This window comes from Microtus ochrogaster, unplaced genomic scaffold (genome assembly GCF_000317375.1).
Source record: "Microtus ochrogaster isolate Prairie Vole_2 unplaced genomic scaffold, MicOch1.0 UNK1, whole genome shotgun sequence".
NCBI classification, from domain to species: domain Eukaryota; kingdom Metazoa; phylum Chordata; class Mammalia; order Rodentia; family Cricetidae; genus Microtus; species Microtus ochrogaster.
Window position 1 is genome coordinate 30,191,602 of NW_004949099.1, and position 18,131 is coordinate 30,209,732.

General features: G+C 42.9%; 1 protein-coding gene across 8 annotated transcripts in view; it reads left to right on the top strand.

Moving 5' to 3' along the window:
• Positions 1–12,855: 12,855 nt before the first annotated feature.
• Washc2c (WASH complex subunit 2C) overlaps positions 12,856–18,131 on the top strand; it is a 56,041-nt gene continuing 50,765 nt past the window's right edge. For all 8 annotated transcript variants that reach the window (XM_013353028.1, XM_013353033.1, XM_013353035.1 and 5 more), the window contains exons 1-2: positions 12,856–13,134; positions 13,772–13,936. In XM_013353028.1, coding sequence (XP_013208482.1) covers positions 13,012–13,134; positions 13,772–13,936 — 288 coding nt within the window. In that variant the 5' untranslated portion in view covers positions 12,856–13,011. The remainder of the gene's footprint in view (positions 13,135–13,771; positions 13,937–18,131) is intronic.

The following is an 18,131-nucleotide window of genomic DNA, read 5'->3' on the forward strand; positions in this document are numbered from 1 at the left end:
CACTGTATACATATGTTGCAGGGATTGGCACCTGACCTCTGTGGCCACTGTATACATATGTTGCAGGGATTGGCACCTGACCTCTGTGGCCACTGTATACATATGTTGCACATGCACACACAGAGGCAAAAACACTCACATATATAAAAGAAAAAATTACGAAAAGTAAAAGCTGGAAAAATATATTTTCATGGAGCCAAGCATGATATAGGTATGAATAATTTGCATTGGTATGGATTTTAAGGTCAATTTTGTTATATGTATATGTATTTCTGATCTTGATTAAGGTATTGTGATTGTGTAGTTCATTTTTAAAATGTAATGTATAACTAGGAAATATAGGTTGTTAATGGGTAATCATTGATAATAATCAAGCTTGTAGTCATGTTAGTTAGATTTTCTATATATATCGAGATATATTTCAGTTAGATAGGCATTCTTCATATCTTTCAAAGACTGCAGAATATGGCATTTTAAATGTTTTAATAAATTAGGGTTATTCATGACAATGAGACACGTCTGCTCCTGACAGCACCAATCTACTTAAAGAGGAAGATGGGCATCGAAGAGGATCCTTATGGACGTTGATAGCCATTTGGGCAAGAAACTGCTCTTGCCTGGACTGTTGCATAAACTGGACACAGAGAACCCACAGAGAGAGGACTGCTGAACTTGCCAAAAAGGTGAGATGGTCTTTCTGGGTTCCTGATTCATGAGAGTCTGCGAGACATTCTGCAGGATACAGCAGAAAGTGACTGAACTGTCTTTGGGACTTTCCTGCTTGATGAAAATGTCTGCTGGATACTATGGGCCTGAAGGCTGAAGATGGATGCCCCAACGGTACAGAGGAACTTTGGGTGACTGTCCAGGCTGCGAGATGTCTCTGTCATTTATTTTTTATTTGCTTAGGCAATATTATATCCTTCTGGAGTCTTTGATGGAGTTGAAGAATGGATAGATAGTTATAGTTTTCCTTAGTTATGATAAAAGATAAAATAGATATAAATATTGTAACTGTAATTCTTGCTTGATAACTGTTTTGTTATTTGTAATTTTGCTATGTTAAAGTTAAAGCCTTCCTTTTTTTGTTTAAACAGAAAAAGGGGAAATGATGTGGGAATGATTTCTTATTAATAAAGAAACTGCCTAGGCCCATTTCATAGGCCAACCCTTAGGTAGGCGGAGAAAAAAGAACAGGATGCTGGGAGAAAGAAGCTGAGTCAGTGAGTCGCCATGGTTCTCCAACTCCAGGCAGATGCAGGTTAAGATCATTCCTGGTAAGCCAGCTTGTGGACCACACAGAATAATAGAAATGGGTTAGATCAATATGTAAGAGCTAGCCAATAAGAGGCTGGAACTAATGGGTCAGGCAGTGATTAAAAGAATACAGTTTCCGTGTAATTATTTCGGGGCATAAGCTAAGCTAGCCATGTGGGCGGCCGGGTGGCGGAAAGCTCCCCGCTGCTCTTATTTCAACACAAGCAAATTAGCTAATATCTCTGAATTCTAACTATTGTGCAAATTTTTCTCTCCCACCTCAGGGCCTACACACACACACACCATGTGGTTAGTACAGCTTTCTCTCTTAACAGATGACATGAGGCCTCAGCTTAAATGTCATTTCCTCAGAAAAGTTTTTGCTGATCCTGTAACACAGGTCAGCTTCTTCCACGAAATACTCTCAAAACATCCTGAACTTCCCCTTTCTGGGCTCAACACATATTTAACTTCTCCCTTAAACATCTCTGAATGGTGAACTCTAGAAATCTGGGGACCTTTCAACTGGTCTGAACCCCCGGCCCTCTGCGGATCTTTGGAGAAAATTACTAAAGGAATAAATGGTGATTCTGTTCTCTAAATAACTGCTCCTTGTGTTTGGCTGAGCCTAAAAAAATAAATAAATAAAATAATTAATTTATGCGTTTCTGTGCCGATGCCATTAGGGACCAAAAGGGGGCAGCAGATCCCCCATAACGAGTTACAAGCAGCATAAGCCTACCCAGTCATCTGGAAGAGTAGCCAGCACTCTAAACCACTAAGCTGTCCCTCCCCCTTCTATTTGTAGCAGATTTTTCTGTTGTCTCATTTGCACCTCCATAGACTTAAATCTACCTATTTAGCTTTCAGTCCTGAAAATGCATATCAGCTCCTCCTGCCCCTTAGGGACTAGCATGGACTAGAGATGGATGGCCTGCCTTCCTGTGCAAATATTGCTACTCCACCTGGTTGTCCTGGACAAGTCACCTCAGTGCTGTCTGCTTCTACAGTGATCCTGACCTCACAGATGAGCTTTAAGCTGAAAATGAATAACCCTGAAAGGAATTGGAGTGACTGACATGTAAGAAATACTTAAGCCACTATTGGTGACACTGGAAGGTGGTGGTGGGACAGGTCAGATTGCATCCAAGCTGTCTCCTGAGTTGGCTCAGGCCAGTGTTCACTAGCCACCCAGGCCAAGGCGACCGCAGCAGCTTTCATATATTCTAATGAACATTGGAGCAAAGCCTACCTTCAAAACAAGCTACACTCCTGGTATGCTATACAAACTGTCCTGTTCCCCCACCAACAAAGCCATGTGCCCAAGTCCTTTTCCCCCTTTCCAAATAGCTATGCTCTTAAGAGATGTGCTTGCCCCCAGCAGAGTTGGTATGTCAGGCAAGATACATGTAACATAGCCTCTGTCTGTATACAATTCCCATTTAACATCATGTCATTCACTACACCACAGTGGCCCAGCCTAACAGAAGGCCAAAAATGGTTTACCCTGATTTCATCCCTTTTCTTAGAAGCAGAGAGGTGGCCATAGGCATGATTGCTGGTGCAACCTGAGAACATATGCTGACCCAGCAGGTTCCAGCACATCATTTTCCAACTGACTCTGTGCACTGCTCTTAAAGAAAATCCTGTTCTATAGAGTGCCTGAGTTTTTATTTCAAGCTAAGTGTAATGATCAAAAGGAAGTATTAATCTATTCTGAATCATGTCTGTTAGAATGCTTGTTTTATTTTATTTTTTATTTATTTATTTATTTTTTTTATTTTTTTTGGTTTTTCGAGACAGGGTTTCTCTGTAGCTTTGGAGCCTGTCCTGGAACTAGCTCTTGTAGACCAGGCTGGCCTCGAACTCCCAGAGATCCGCCTGCCTCTGCCTCCCGAGTGCTGGGATTAAAGGCGTGCGCCACCACCGCCCGGCCAGAATGCTTGTTTTAAAAGGACAATCACAAAGCCATGTCATACATGCCTTTAATCCCAGCGCTCAGGAGACAGAGGCAGGTGGAGTTCTGTGTTTAAGGCCATCCTAGTCTACAGAGAGAATTCCAGGACAACTAGAACTACATAGAGAAATCCTGTCTCAAAAAAAACAAAAAACAAAAAGTGAAATACAAAACCAAAATTTGCTCAGTCTACCTGCAGCAACTATATATGCAACCAATATATGCAAAACCCAAAGGAGTGGTCCCTGTTTTGTAAACTGTTGTTCTTGCACTTTTGTAGAGTTGCCAGACTTTTAAAAATTATGTGTGTTCAAGTGAAAATCTTTACAATGCATCCAGAATACCTGAGGGGAAAAAGAAGATGAAGAAATAGGGACCGGGCGGTGGTGGCACACGCCTTTAATCCCAACACTCGGGAGGCAGAGGCAGGCGGATCTCTGTAAGTTCGAGACCAGCCTGGTTTAGAAAAGCTAGTTCCAGGACAGGAACCAAAAGCTACAGAGAAACCCTGTCTCGAAAATCCAAAAAAAAAAAAAGAAAAAAGAAAAGAAAAGAAAAAAGAAATAGGGATTGTTTTACAGGGTTCCATGAAAAGCACAAGTATCTATGCCTGGAGAAATGATTCAGTTTTTTCAGAGCTCTTGCTACTTTTAAACCGAGTTCAGTTTTCAGCATACACATGGTGGCTCACAGCCATCTGTAACAGCAATTCCAAGGGATCTGATGTCCATTTTTTTTTTTGCTGTGGAATAAAGCTCTTGTACACTGCAAAGATTTGTCACTTGTATTGGTTTAATAAAATGCTGATTGGCCAGTAGCCAGGCAGGAAGTATAGGTGGGGCAATCAGACTAAGAATTCTAGAAAGAGGAAAGACAGATGCAGTCATCATCCAGATGCAGATGAAGCAAGGTGAGAATGCCTTATTGAGAAAAGGTACCATGGTACATGGCTAAACATAGATAAGAATTGTGGGTTAATTTAAGCTGTAAGACCAGTTAATAAGGCTCAGCTAATAGGCCAAACAGTTTATAATGAATATAAGCCTCTGTGTGTTTCTTTGGGACTGAACAGCTAAGGAACCCGGCAGGATAGAAACTTTCATCTACAGTTTCTGGCATCAATGGGCCCTGCACACAAATGGTAAGAAAAAAGGATCATGAGTGTTAGAGCCAGCAGTAAAGAGTCACCACCAGGCCTGGAGAGATGGCTCAGCAGTTAAGAGTACTGACTGCTCTTGTTGAAAACCCGGGTTTGGTTCCCAGAACCCACACTGTAGCTCCCGACCATCTGTAAATCCAGCTCCAGAGAGTCTTACTCCCTCTTCTGGTCTATACACACATATACATATAGGAAAACAAAAAGTAAAAGCACTCCTACACATAGAACTTTAAAAATAAATCTTTTAAAAGTCAATATTCCAAATATTTTTTTTGGAGTGAAATGAACCAGACAAGAAAGACCATGTGCTGTGTGGTCCTACAACCTGAAGTTCAAGGATAACGAGACTAACCACTGATGGCAGAGGTAGGTCAGAACAGCAAGAGGTGAGCTGGCTAGGAGCCAGGATGCAGGTGTCCTGGGTATTGGAGCTGGAGATGTTCCAGTCTGTTGATGTCGGTAGTGGTTATGCAGACCAGTGTGTGTACAGAAACATACTCTAGGTTTGTGCACTTAGGCCAGGGGTATAGCTCTGAGGTTGAGTGTTTGCTTAGCATACATAAGGCCCTGGAGTCCCATTCCCAGCATCAAAAAGTGGGTGGGGATAAACAAAGAGGTGAAGAGGATGTAAGCACTGCTTTGATGTTGGTGCAAACGTCCCCCAATTCCTCCTCTGACTGCCACTGAGGACCTCTGAGGAGAGATCAGACAAGGCTTCATTTCCTTATTTCTTTCTAATGATAGTCGACAAGTCACAGATTATGTTTGACGACCTGATCTTCCTACAAAAGGAAGAGGATATGGCCATGCTCCAGAAAGCATGTAGATAAGATGGAGGTTGAGAACACTAATGGCCTTGTCCACAGTATTCAGACCACTGCCCTCCATTAGACCTGGAGGCAGTAGGACAATGCCTCTACACCACCTCCTTTGTACCCATTCCTATCCCAGCAGAGGCAGTATGGTGGGCCCCGCAGGTGGCACAGCTAGTGACCAGAAGCACAGGTGTGTTTATCTTGTTTTCAAGTGACAGAAGCACACAGCAGACGAGCTGACATGAAATAACAATTCCTGGGATAAGACTGACATTTATGGATCGTAGTGGGGGTGTCAGAAACACCTGGACCTGAGGATATTTCATCTCTGCTTTTCTTAGCTTTCTTTTGCCCACCCAGCTTTCTCCTCCTGACTGGGAAAGTGGCTGTCTGGGTCCTGATCCTCACACCAGACTTGTCACATGGCCTGTGCCCTGCCTTCTTTTAATACAGCCAACGGGATCAAAGGTCAAAATTGTGCCCTTGTGAGTCCATGTCCATACTTAGACCAATCTACTGTGGCCGTGAGCCTGGGTTATTGTGGCATTAAGTAGGACAGTGAACTAGATGAAAGAGGAGGTAAATCCGTGCCATCTGGCCTGCCAGCCATGTGATGAAATGCAGCCTCTTACCTTTCATTGCCTACAGACTCAGAGGTGAGGCTTAGCAGGGATCGAGCTTGGAGATCCAGACAGGTCAGCAAGGAGGTGGAGGAGACATCAGACAAGGTCCTATCTCTTGACAGGACACTCAGCTTGTGCCGCAGGGACAATCCTATGAGAGCAGTGGAAGCTCACCAGACTAGCATCCGTGGCATTCAGCCTGTGCCACAGCCAACTCAGATTGGGATCTACTGCAAATCCCCTTCCCTCTCTGCCCTTAGTATCCTCGTCTGTAAAAAGGAAGCAACCAGGCTCCCTAGTTAGACAGACATCAGAATCTTGAATTAAATTTCAGTTCTACCCACAGAAGCTGCTGCATTTGAGGACTATCGTTTTGTTTTGAAAATAATTGCAAATTTATAGCTTATTTGATTTAATAATCCAGAGAACTCCTGTAGAGCCTCAACTCAGATTTCACAGTTTCTAGCAGGTGGCCATGTCTAGTCACGCTTCCCCTCTCTCCGCTCCCCACAGACATCTGAGAGTACAGCGTATATGCATTTTCTTCCCAGTTATGTTTCCTAGGAGCAGGGCTTGCATCTTCTGTCCCCATCATAGGTATTGTTCTGGTTAGTTTTGTCAACTTGACACCAGACTGAGTCACCTGGGAAAAGGGAACCTTAAGGGAGAAAATACCCCCACCATATTGGTTTGTGGGGGTATTTTTGTTTGTTTGTTTGCTCAGCCTACTGCATGCAATGCCACCCCTGGACTGGTGGTTTTGGGCTGTGTGAAATAGCAATCCTAGCAAGCCATGAGAAGCAAGCCAGTAAGAAGTGTTCCTCCATGGTCTCTATAGTTCTCACATCCAGATTTCTGCCTTAGCTTCCCTCAGTGATGGACTGTAACCTATAAGCCAAATCAATTTTTTCCTCCCCAAGTTGTTTTTGGTCAGTGTTTTATCACAGCAAAGACAACAAACTAGGTTAGCAAGTTCAACAAATATATATTGATAACAATACTTAAAGACAAAATCAGCTCCCAGAGTCTTGAGAATTAGGCTGGCCTCAAATTTACTTTTTAAAATTATTTTTATTTATTTAATAATATGTGGGTGGGTGCTTGTAGAGGCCATAAGAGAGTAGGATCCCTTGGAGCTGAACTTACGTAATTGTGAGCCTCCTTGTAGGTGCTGGGAACCAATCTTGGATCCTCTGGAAGAACAGCCAGTGCTCTTAAACACTAAGCCTTCTCCCCCACCTTTCAAATTTGCTCTGTAGCTCTGGGTGACCTTGCAATTCTGATCCTGTCTTCTCCTGAGCTGTTACTGCAGGTGTGCACCGTGACCCTTGGCTTATAGACAGTACTGGGTTCAAATCCAGGACTCTGTACACACTACTAAATCACCCTCAAACCAGTAACTGCTGGGTAATGGATAGCTCATACCCAGTGTTGCCTTGCCTCAGTGTCCCTCTGACTTTTCTTTTCCTCAGACTTGGGCTGCATTGAATTGCCATGTCTTTAAACTCCTTTGGTCTGCAGCAGCTCCCCGGCCTTTCTTCAGCTTTCATAAAGTGGGTTTGTCTGAGGTCTCTTCAGGTTTAAGTGCAAGCTTGCATTGCAGTAAGGATACTGGGAATGTTGCTGTGATTCTTTTGGGACATCTCATGTGGTAGAAGTGACATATGGCTGCCTCCCACTAGTGAGGTTAATTTTGTACTGTTCAGACTCAGCACCATGCCTGTTCATTGATTATGTCATATTGTAGATATTTTGTGCTCTTTACCACTGAGTCCTATCTCCCTGTTTGTGTGTGTCGTTTGTTTTGTTTTATTTTTGTTTTTGAGAGAATCTTGCTATGTAGCTTTTTGCTGGCCTGGTACTGACTATATATCCCAAACTGGTCTCAAACTTGAGATCCCTCTGATCTAACCTCTAAGAACCAGGCTTCTTACCAGATATTTGATGTACAATCATTTTACTCCAAACTTTGGTTTCCTTTTTATTCTCTTGATTGTGTTTCTAATCTCTAAAACTTGAAAAAAATGAAACAACCTCATGTAGCTCAGGCTGACCTTAAACTCAATGTGTAGCCATGGACAACCTTGAATTCATGGTCCTCCTGTCTACCTCTCTAGTCCTGGGATTGCAAGCAAGTGCCACTACACCAGTTTATGCAGTGACAAGGATCAAACCTAAGGTCTCATGTATGCAAGGCAACCTTCTATCAACTTAGCTACATTTCAGGTCGAAACTTTTTTTTGAAGACAGAATCTAACTATGTAGCCTGGCATGCCTGAAACCCATTATGTCAACCATATGAGAGTGCTCAGAAAGTGCATGAGTTTGAACATGTGTGAACATGCTGTCATTTGTGAGTGATCTGACATAGCATATATGGGAACATACAAATATATGGCAACATATGGCAGGGCTTGGAAAGTGCATGTGTACGAACATGCCTGTACACACTGACGTGTGGCCATGCACAGATAATCCTTGTCTGAACGTGCACATACAGGCCAACATATGGCCATGCTTTAAAACTGCCCGCATGTGAATATGTGCATACAGGTTGACCTATGACAGAACTAGAAAATGCATGTGTGTGTGTGTGTGTGAACCAGTGAACACATTCATATTTATGATAGAGCTAGGAAATACAGGTACATGTGAACCTGCACATATACACCTATCTATTACAAGCTAGGAAATACATGTGTTTTAAAAATTGCACATCTAGGCCTGCCTATGAGAGAGCTAGTAAATACACATTAGGGATTAGGGTGAGAAGTTAGGGTTAGTTTACTGTTAGGGGGTTAGATGTTAGGTTTAGGGTTAGGGTTAGGGTGCAAGATTAGGATTTGTACAGTAAGCTAGTGTTACAGTAAGGGTTACAATTATGGTTACTCTGAATTTTTGGGTTCTAATTACTTTAAGATGTATCGTTAGGTTTAGAGTTATATTGGGTTTAGAGGTAGAGTTAGGGATAGGCTTGTGTTGGGGTCTGGGTCACCATAAGGGTTAGATTTATCATTATTGTTAGGTTTGGTATTAAGGTCATGGTCATGGTTTCAGTTTGGTGGAGCTATGCTGATGGTGCTACACTTACACAAGGGAAGGGGTTGTCAGGGTTATGAATAATGTGAGGGCAGATTTGCTGTTACACATCTTTAAACTTTTAGGGTTAGCTTCATGGTTGTGGTTAGGGCTCAGTTTAGGTTATGTCTAACATTAATGTTAGGGTTAGATTTGGGGACCGTGTTGGAGAATAATTATGGTTAGGGTAAATGTGATGGCTGGTTATGTGTCGTCACAAGCTAGAGTCACCAGAGAGGAGGGAGCTTCAATTGAGAACATGATTCTATAAGATTGGGCTGTAGGCAAGCCTGTAGGACAGTTTTTAAAAACAGTAATCCTTGGGGGAAGGCCCAGCTCATTGAGGGTGGTGCCACTCCTGGGATGGCGGTTCTGGGTTCTACAAGAAAACAAGCGGAGCGAGCCAGTAAGCAGCACTCCTCCATGGCCGCTGCATTAGATCCTGCCTTCAGGCTCCTGCCCTGCCTGAGCTCCTGGTCTCATTGCTTTTGCTGAACTGTTATATGGACCTGTGAGTGAAATAAGTGTCCCTCTCCAGGTTGCTCCTGGTTATGGTGTTTCATCACAGCAATAGAAACCCCAACAAGGCAGTAAGTTAAGTTTAAGGTATGATTAGGGTTAGCATTTGTTTTACGTTTAATGTTTCCATTTAGTATATCCTTACGTTCAGAGTTAGAGTTAAGATTAACAATGTGATTATGGTTAATTTTATGTATAGTGATCTGACTAAGGTTATATTTATGACTATGGTTTAGGATAATGGTTAAGGTTAAGATCAGACTTAGCAATAGGGTTAGGCTTGGGGTAGGGTTAGAATTAAGGTGATGGCTAGGGATGGCGTTAGGGTTAGCATTAGGGTTCTGTTTAGGGCTTATGGTTAGTCTTAGCATTATATTTAGAGTTTAGGATTATGTTTAAAGGTTAACAGCATATCTAACTATAACTGTAACCCTAGACTCTAACCCCTAACTCCTAACTCTTAACCTAATACTGAGTCTTAACCCCAAGCCTAACCATAATCTTAGCCCTAATTATAACTTTTTTTTTGAGATAGCATATCAGTATGTAAGCCTGACTGACTCTTTATGTAGAGAAGTTAGACCTCAAACTCAGAGATAATCTACCTCTGCTTCTTAAGTATTAGGACTAAACAGGGTTTTTGAGACAGGTTTTTTTTTTTTTTTGTGTGTGTGTGTGTGTAGTCCTTGCTGTCCTGGAACTTGCTCTGTAGATCAGGCTGGCCTCAGAGATCTGCCTGCCCCTGCCTCCCAAGTGCTGGGATTAAAGGTATATGCCACCACGGTCCGGCTCCTATAGTGAATCTTAAGCCTACCCTAAGTCTAATCCTAATTAAACCATCATCGGTAGCACTCACCCTAATACTAACCATACCGTAACCCTAACTCTAGTTCACAATTAATTATAACACTAAATCCTAACCATAACCCTTCTTTTAATTGCCTTTGAGATAATTATTATCATAACATTAGAAAAGTAATAAAACACTCACCTTAACCCTAAACTCAACAATATCACTGTGGTCATTTAAATGGAAACAGCCCCCAAGACTCATTTGTTTGAATGTTGGACCATAGGGAGGAGCACTATTAGGAGGTGTGACTTGTTGGAGTAGATGTGGCATTGTTGAAGATGTGTCACTAAGTGGTGGGTTTTAAGGTCTCAGGAACTCAAGCATGGCTAGTGTGTCACTGTTACTTCCTACTACCTATGGATACAGATATAGAACTCTCAGCTCCTTCTGCAGCACCATGCCACCATGCCTGTATGCCACCATGCTTCCCACCATGACAGTAACAGAACCTCTGAAACTGCTAGCCAGCCCCAGTTAAATGTTTTCCTTTATAAGAGTGGTCATGGTGTCTCTTCACAGCAATAGAAACCCTAAGCAACCACTAACGGAACACTAATGCTAGTCTTAACCCTAATGCCAAACCAATCCTAATCGTAAACTTAACACTACTTCTGATCCTAACCATAATATCAACTGTAACCCCTATCTATAATGCCTATCTGTAATACTTGCTTAATCTCTAACCCTAAAACAAATATGAAGGATACTGCAGTAACCTGACCCTAACCCAAGCAGAACTCTAGTACTAGCTCTAAGCCTAAGCTTCATCTTAATGCTATCCCTAACAATTGTGGAAGGATGCTTAAAAGAAATCCCAAACTAGCTCAGAATTGAGAAATAGATGGTTATTTACTTAGGGGTAAACTCACAAATCAGAATCCTCTGCTTGAAAGGAGAACAGAAACCGAATCCAGCAACCGGAAAAAGAGAGCAGATGCAGGCACCACGGCAGCTTAAATAGTATAAGAGGCCATGCCCCAGTGGGCGGGGAACCACTGACTGTAAGACTTCCTACAGCAAACAATCACACTGTGACCATCACAGCAATGCTAAGGTAACCCAGGCCTTCACTCCAGCTCTTGTGGCTCACTGCAGACGGTGCTAGGGAGATGCTGTTAACCCTAACTTTGGTAGTAACCCCACCCCTCACCCTCTTTTCCATTTCCTACTTTAGAGTAGCTTCATTGGGATATAATTTGTATAATAAAATCACTCTCTTTACGATACACATTTAGAGAACTGGAGAGATGGCTCAGAGATTAAGAGCACTGACTGCTCTGCCAGAGGTCCTGAGTTCAATTCCCAGCAACCATCTGTAATGAGATCTGGCACTATCTCTTGGAAAGCATATATATATATATATATATATATATATATATATGTATATATAATAAATTAACAAAAAACAATACACATTTTTGAGAGTTGAACACCATCACCACAGTCTAACATTTTTATTATCTCAAAAAGGAACCCCAACCCCCTTATGCCAGTCAACTCTCAATTCCCATCTTCCCTCAAGCCCTGGCAACCGCCAACCTACTTCTCTCTGGGTTGATCCATTCTGGACATTCCATATATAGAGAATCATATAATCTGTGCTCATATGTGACTGGCTTCTTGCAGTTAATGTCTTCTAGGTCAATTCATGTCCTATCATATATCAGCAGTTTATTCCTTTTTGTGAATAACAGGCCATAGTGTGGTTTCACGTTTTGTTCATCCATCCGTCCGTCCGTCCGTCCGTCCATCCATCAGTTGATGGACATTTAGGTTCCTTCTGCTTTTTTGGGTATTGTGGATTAACGCTATAGTGGACATTCTTGCACACAATTTTACCTGAGCATGTTTTTATTTGTCTTAGTTTTATACCAAAGAGAAATCTTTAATGAGGTGACCACAAAGCAAAATCCAAAAAGAAAAACAGGCTGCACAGGGGAACTAATACGATCTAGAGTAACCAATCACCATATACCAGGTACTATAATCATTTCTGGCAAGAAAAATATCTTCTTTTATTTGTGAAAGAAAGCTCAGAGAAGCTAAGTAATGTGTTCATGGGCACACCAAAAGGAAAGATATGGGGTTATTGCCCGGGCAAGAACAGCTCACAAAGGGGAATCTGTACTCACCAAAAGCGCTAGTGGGTAGCCAGAGGAGTTTGGGATTTCTACCTTCCCTTTTTTTTCTGACTGTGGGAAGTGGCATTGAATCTGACCTGAAGTAAAAAATTTAAGCTGATCTACACTGTGAATTGAAACCAAGAGGGTCAGCAGCTGTACCACGTTTGAAGGGCACTGAGTGTCTGGGTCTGTCACACACCATTTGCTTTTTCAGCAAGCAGCAGGGAAGTCGTCCTCAGTCCACCTTCTTGGCCTTCTTCCTCCCACCTGGTAGGGCCATAGGATAACGCTGGGCCCACTGATAACCACCCATCTTTTTCGCACCACTGGAGTTGGCCGCCTAAGCACCTTGTCTCTGGACAAACACACAACACACATCTCAACTACTCAGGAGCTCTAACTCCAGATTCCTCTTAGAGGCTGCGCTTGAAGTCACGTGCGGGCGCCATCACGTGATGCGGACCACGTGATTCCACAACGCCGGGTGGGCTGTGCGGTAGTCTCCGGTAGTGACTTTCGTGCTTGCTGAGTGGCAGTGTCATTGTGGTGAGGACGGCGGCCCGGGAAGGCAGGGCAGAAGCCTCTTCCGCCCCAGACTGAGTGCTGCTTCTCGTCCTTCGGCCGCAGATGAACCGGACTAGCCCCGACTCGGAGCGGCCTCCGGCGTCCGAGCCCGTTTGGGAGAGGCCCTGGTCGGTGGAGGAGATCCGCCGCAGCAGCCAGAACTGGTCGCTGGCGGCCGACGCCGGCGTGAGCTCAGGGCCCTGGGCCCAGGGAGGGCCAGAGCTGCGGGTTCCCTGTAGCCTAGGGGAGGGACACCTTCCTGTACTCAAGGCGCAGTCTTAGACTCCCGGGGGGCGGGGGGGGGGGGGGGGGGGGCGGCCCTGCCCAGCACTCTGCCGCGCAGACGCGGGTTTCCTTCCGTGCTGAGACTTTTCAACCTTGCCCTCCACACCATCCTGCTGTCCAGTACTGTCTCTGCCCTGTTCAAGGATTGCTGTCTCTACGGAGGCGCTTCTGTATTGGAACTGGGTTAAATGGGGCAACAGATATTCTTGAGTAGGACTCCACACTTCGGAACGCGAGAGCTTAGAACTTTCAGTTTCACAGTTCCATACAAGTAGGATTTGGGGTGTTTTGTTATGCTACACTTAAAATGTGGTCTCTGGAGAGTGAGAACCAAACAGGCCTATAAATCCCTCCAGAAATGTGATAACAAGTGTTTGTGGGCTGGATGCGCTTACCTGATGAGCTTTCTTAATGCTTTTCCTTGTCACTGGACTCCAGAAGTAGCATCCCTTCTACATAACACCTGGAGAAAAGGAAAGGGTTCTTTGTTTTGCCCCACATGTAATGTTGATACTTCTGTATGTTCCTTTCAAAACAGCTACTGCAGTTTCTACAGGAATTCTCGCAGCAGACTATCTCCAGGACCCATGAAATCAAGAAACAGGTGGATGGATTAATTCAGGAGACCAAAGCGACACATTGTCGTCTGCACAATGTCTTCAATGACTTCCTTATGCTCTCTAACACCCAGTTCATTGAGAACGTGAGTTCTTTCAGTATATTTTATGTAACAAATAATCCCTTTCAGAGAGTAAGAGCCAATGTAATTTGAGATGATAACTAGATTCTCTTCTAAGTTTTGGCAGATAGCTTGGTTCTTGGTGACTGAAGCTCCTTTCTCTAGAATCAGTGTCATATTAGTAAAGTTTTTGGCCTTTCTAAGCCAAAACAAATCAAAAAACAAAAATACTAACGGTAAGGTTTGCCTCACTCTGTTTTTCTATTTTTAGTTTTGAGGGTGATGAACAGTTGGGCTGAATTGTGTGCCTCTCCAAAAAGCTGCTATGCTCATTGGGTGAGATCAGCCATGTACCTGACTGTTTGAGCATCACTTTTGGCTTCAGTTACTGATTGGGTCCTTTATGTTTTGATCAGTTTTGTAAGTGGAGGCAGATGTTTACTATGTATTTTGTCCACGACAGTTTTCTTACCACGGTTAAATCTGTGACAGAGAATCAGCAGTCAGCATGTGGCCGTGCTTTAACCAAAGCACATGTGAGTTTTGTTTCCATAGTGAGTTTCTGTGAGCTGCTAGGAATACACAGGTTTAGTAAAGCTCTGATAGAAAAGAAACACGTCTTCCTGGAGCCGGTCGAGCAAAAGGAAGGCTGTTATGAGAATGGGGATGGGGGGAGCTTAGTTCTCATGATCAAAGAATGTCTTTCTGAATTCATTTGTGAAAAGGCATTTTCTGGGGTGGTGGAAGGCTTTATTTTTTTGTTTTTGTTTTTCTTTGTTTTTTGCTCATCTTTAGTTCTCACTGGTCTGGAACTTGCTATGTAGAACAAGTGTCCCTTGAACTCACCTTGAAGTTCTCACCTCTGCATCTCAAGTTACTGGGATTACAGGTGTACAGTCCTACACCCAGCAGTGAGGAGAGAATTACTAAAGTAGGCTGTGTCCTGGAGTTGTTGGGTGTAAAGTACTAGACATAATTTCCAAAATGGTTCAGATCATAGAGCTCATGATTTAGGATTGTGAAAATATCAGAGTGCCACGTGGGCTGTCGCTGGGGCATGTTTGCATAATTTCGGAGCTCTAACTGAAGTGCCATACCTCATGTTCCGTCGTGTTTGAGACATGAGATATGGTGAGGGCTCTTTGTTTACTACTGCATGTGCCAGACTAGCTGACTACCCCACCAATTATTTTCTTTACTGGCAAAGGGAAACATTGATTTTTTTGAAACTTAACTTGTATGCAAGTAAACCCAGTACAGACTGAATGTACCTTATCTGTCTGGGATTCTTGGGACTAGAAGTCGTTCAGATTTCTGGTGTTTAAGATGGGCAGGCCTTCCCGGTTCAGCACCCCTAAACTGAAATAACCCCATGTCCAAAATGTTTTTGAATTTCATGTCAGTACTCAGAAGGTTTTGTATTTCAGAGTTTTGGATTGGCCTGCTCAAGCCGACGACATTTCTTATGTGTGCAGACCGGCCTGGTCAGCTTGAGCATTTGTCTGTCTGGAAGGGTCAGTTAGGGGATGACTGGAGCACCACCGCTGTTCATCAGGCTGGACTGGATGTTCTTCTCGTGCCGTTCTCATAGTGCACCTCTCGCTACATCAGATTCTCGGCTCTTCTTGCACTCAATGTTGCAGTGTAGATCAGGGAGCAGCAGGAAGTTTTCTATACTCCATGCACCTATGCCAGAATGGCCCCAGATCATACTTTTTCAGGAGGAGGGGGCATCATGAGCTTCGTTTTCCGATCACAAAGTTTTCTTAGAATTTTCTACAGTAGCCTAGGTTTTGTGAAAACTTTTTGTTAATTATTCTTCATGTCTACTTTTGTGGACTGTGGATTCTGTATTTCCATCCATCTCTCTCTCCTTATGATAAGTCCTTATTCCTCTCCCCTTCCAGTCTGCAACGAGCTTTCTTCCTGAGTGTGTTGGTGCTGCATCAAATGGAACTGCTTCCAAGACCTTCTGTAATATCACATGGTACAGCTTCTTCCCGTTTGTGGGAGCAGCTGAGGGTGTTCAGAGAATAGGTAGTGCTTAAGAAAACTGGGGAAAAAAATCAGCCTGACAAAAATACCTGTTGCATTCGCTGCTCTCCTGTGTGTTTTCTTCACACCCTGACATTGGCTCTACTCTTCACACTGGGATGCTGCTGTCATTTGGGTTTGTGGGGATTCTTTTGCGAGATTATTTAAAGTCAGTTGGGTTTTGTTAATCTCAGAGGCAGGCCCGTAATTACAAACTGCATTCTAGAATTAGTGGAGCAAACTGGACTTTCTAGGGCAGTAGACAGCCAGGGCTTTTGAGGGAAATGGAAGCTGTATAGAACCATAATTAGTAAGGAGAGGGCGTCCCGAAAGAGGAGAGCTCATTAGGGCTGGCCTGAGTTTTACGTCTAGTCAGAAAGAGACCCAGTTTTTAAGGCAGCCCCCCATCTTTTTTTGAGACAGAGTTCCCAGGCTGACCTTAGACTCAGCAGTCGTAGGTAATAGCTTTAGTTTGTTAAAAGATCATAAGGAAATTTTAAAAGTCCGTTGTTAAAGAATTTTTAGCTTTCTGGGAAAAAATTAAAAAAGAAACAATTGGTTTTTCTCAGGATTATTCTGTCAGTTATCAAAACCATTTTCTCTCCCCCCCCCTTTATTTTTTAAAAAACAGATGTTATTACTAAGCTGCCAAGAGAATTGACAATTTAGGGTTAAAGTTCAGAATCTTAATGGCTGTAATACCCTGCACATGATGCCCCCTCCACCATCCTGTTCTATTTTACAGATTTTACTTTCTATAAAGTAGCCTTGGAGCTCCTGAGTGTCTTGCTTTTGTCTAGATTGCTCTGTATGTCCTTTGATTTCATCTGTCTGTCTGTCAGATTAACCCTAAACCTCTATATCAGGTAGTAGTACCTCTTGTCATGAAACCTCCTATGTCTTTTCAATACTCCACTATTATTATTGTTTAATTTTTTTTTAAGACAGTGTCTCACCATTTAGCCTAGTTGTCTGGAACATGATAAATAGACTGGGCTGGCCTTGAACTCATGGAGATCTGCTTGTTTATGCCTCTTGAGTTCTGGGATTAAAAGGATAGGCTATCATACCCAGTCCGCATGTCACTTATTAGCAGTCTAACAGTCTTAATTTTTTTTAAAATTTTCATTGTATGTGGTACTGTGTACACATTATTTCTTAGCAACGTTATTTTTAAAGTTACGTAACAAGCCTTAGTATCTAGCTAAACATATTCATGGGTCTTAGCACAGTCTGGATACATAGAGACCATGAATGTTTAAATAATTGAATGGGGTAACATGTAAGCGAAAAGGACCAGAGGTGTGTGTAATTGTTTTTTAAAAAAATCTGTCCTGTCCTTTTTACTTGTTCCCTATGGCATATACCCCACTTCTCCAAATGAGGAAAGTTTCTGTGAGGTCAAATACTGAAGACCCTTAACAATTCTAGAAAGCTCCTGAAGCAAAGCTGGGAGGTCAGCCTGGGAAGGAATTCCAGTGATCACCTGCTGTCTCTGAGCACTTCCCCTCTCAATGACCTAGTGGGCTTCAGGTCTTCCTAAACCGCTTGCTGTTTTAGATGTCACATTGGTCTCACCAGCCCCAGGATGTTGACATCTTGAGGGGTGGATTCTGGTGATAGGTGGGTGGGGGTTGGGGGCGGGAGCCAGGTATTGACAGTTTAGACTTTAGTCGGAAACCCGGCCTTTTCAGCTTAGAGGTCCTGCCATACAAATTTGAAACAACTACAGTAGCTACCCTATCTTAAAAATCTCCATTTAAAGATTCATCTACTTGGTTAGGGATTTAGCTCAGTGGTAGAGTGCTTGCCTAGCAAGTGCAAAGCCCTGGATTTGATCTCAGCTCTGGAAAAAAAAAAGATTCAAGTACATTTTTTGTTCTCATATTGGAGGTATTTGGTAAGGTTTGGTGTAGGACAGTTAGCAGGAAAACTTAGTAAGAATAAGGAAAGTCATCTGAATTGCGGAGACTACTGGGGAAGCTGGGGCCAATGTTCTAGGTCTGCTCTCATGTAGACATCAGTCTTAAAAAAATAAAAAACAAAAAAGAGAAGCCTATAGCGTATAAACTTCTGGTGAATGTTATTTTGTATTTTTCTTTAGTTTGGATGTTATACTCTGTGTGTGCACGTGTGTATCCATGTGCACATGCAAGCATTTGTAACCTACATTCTTAATATTAAA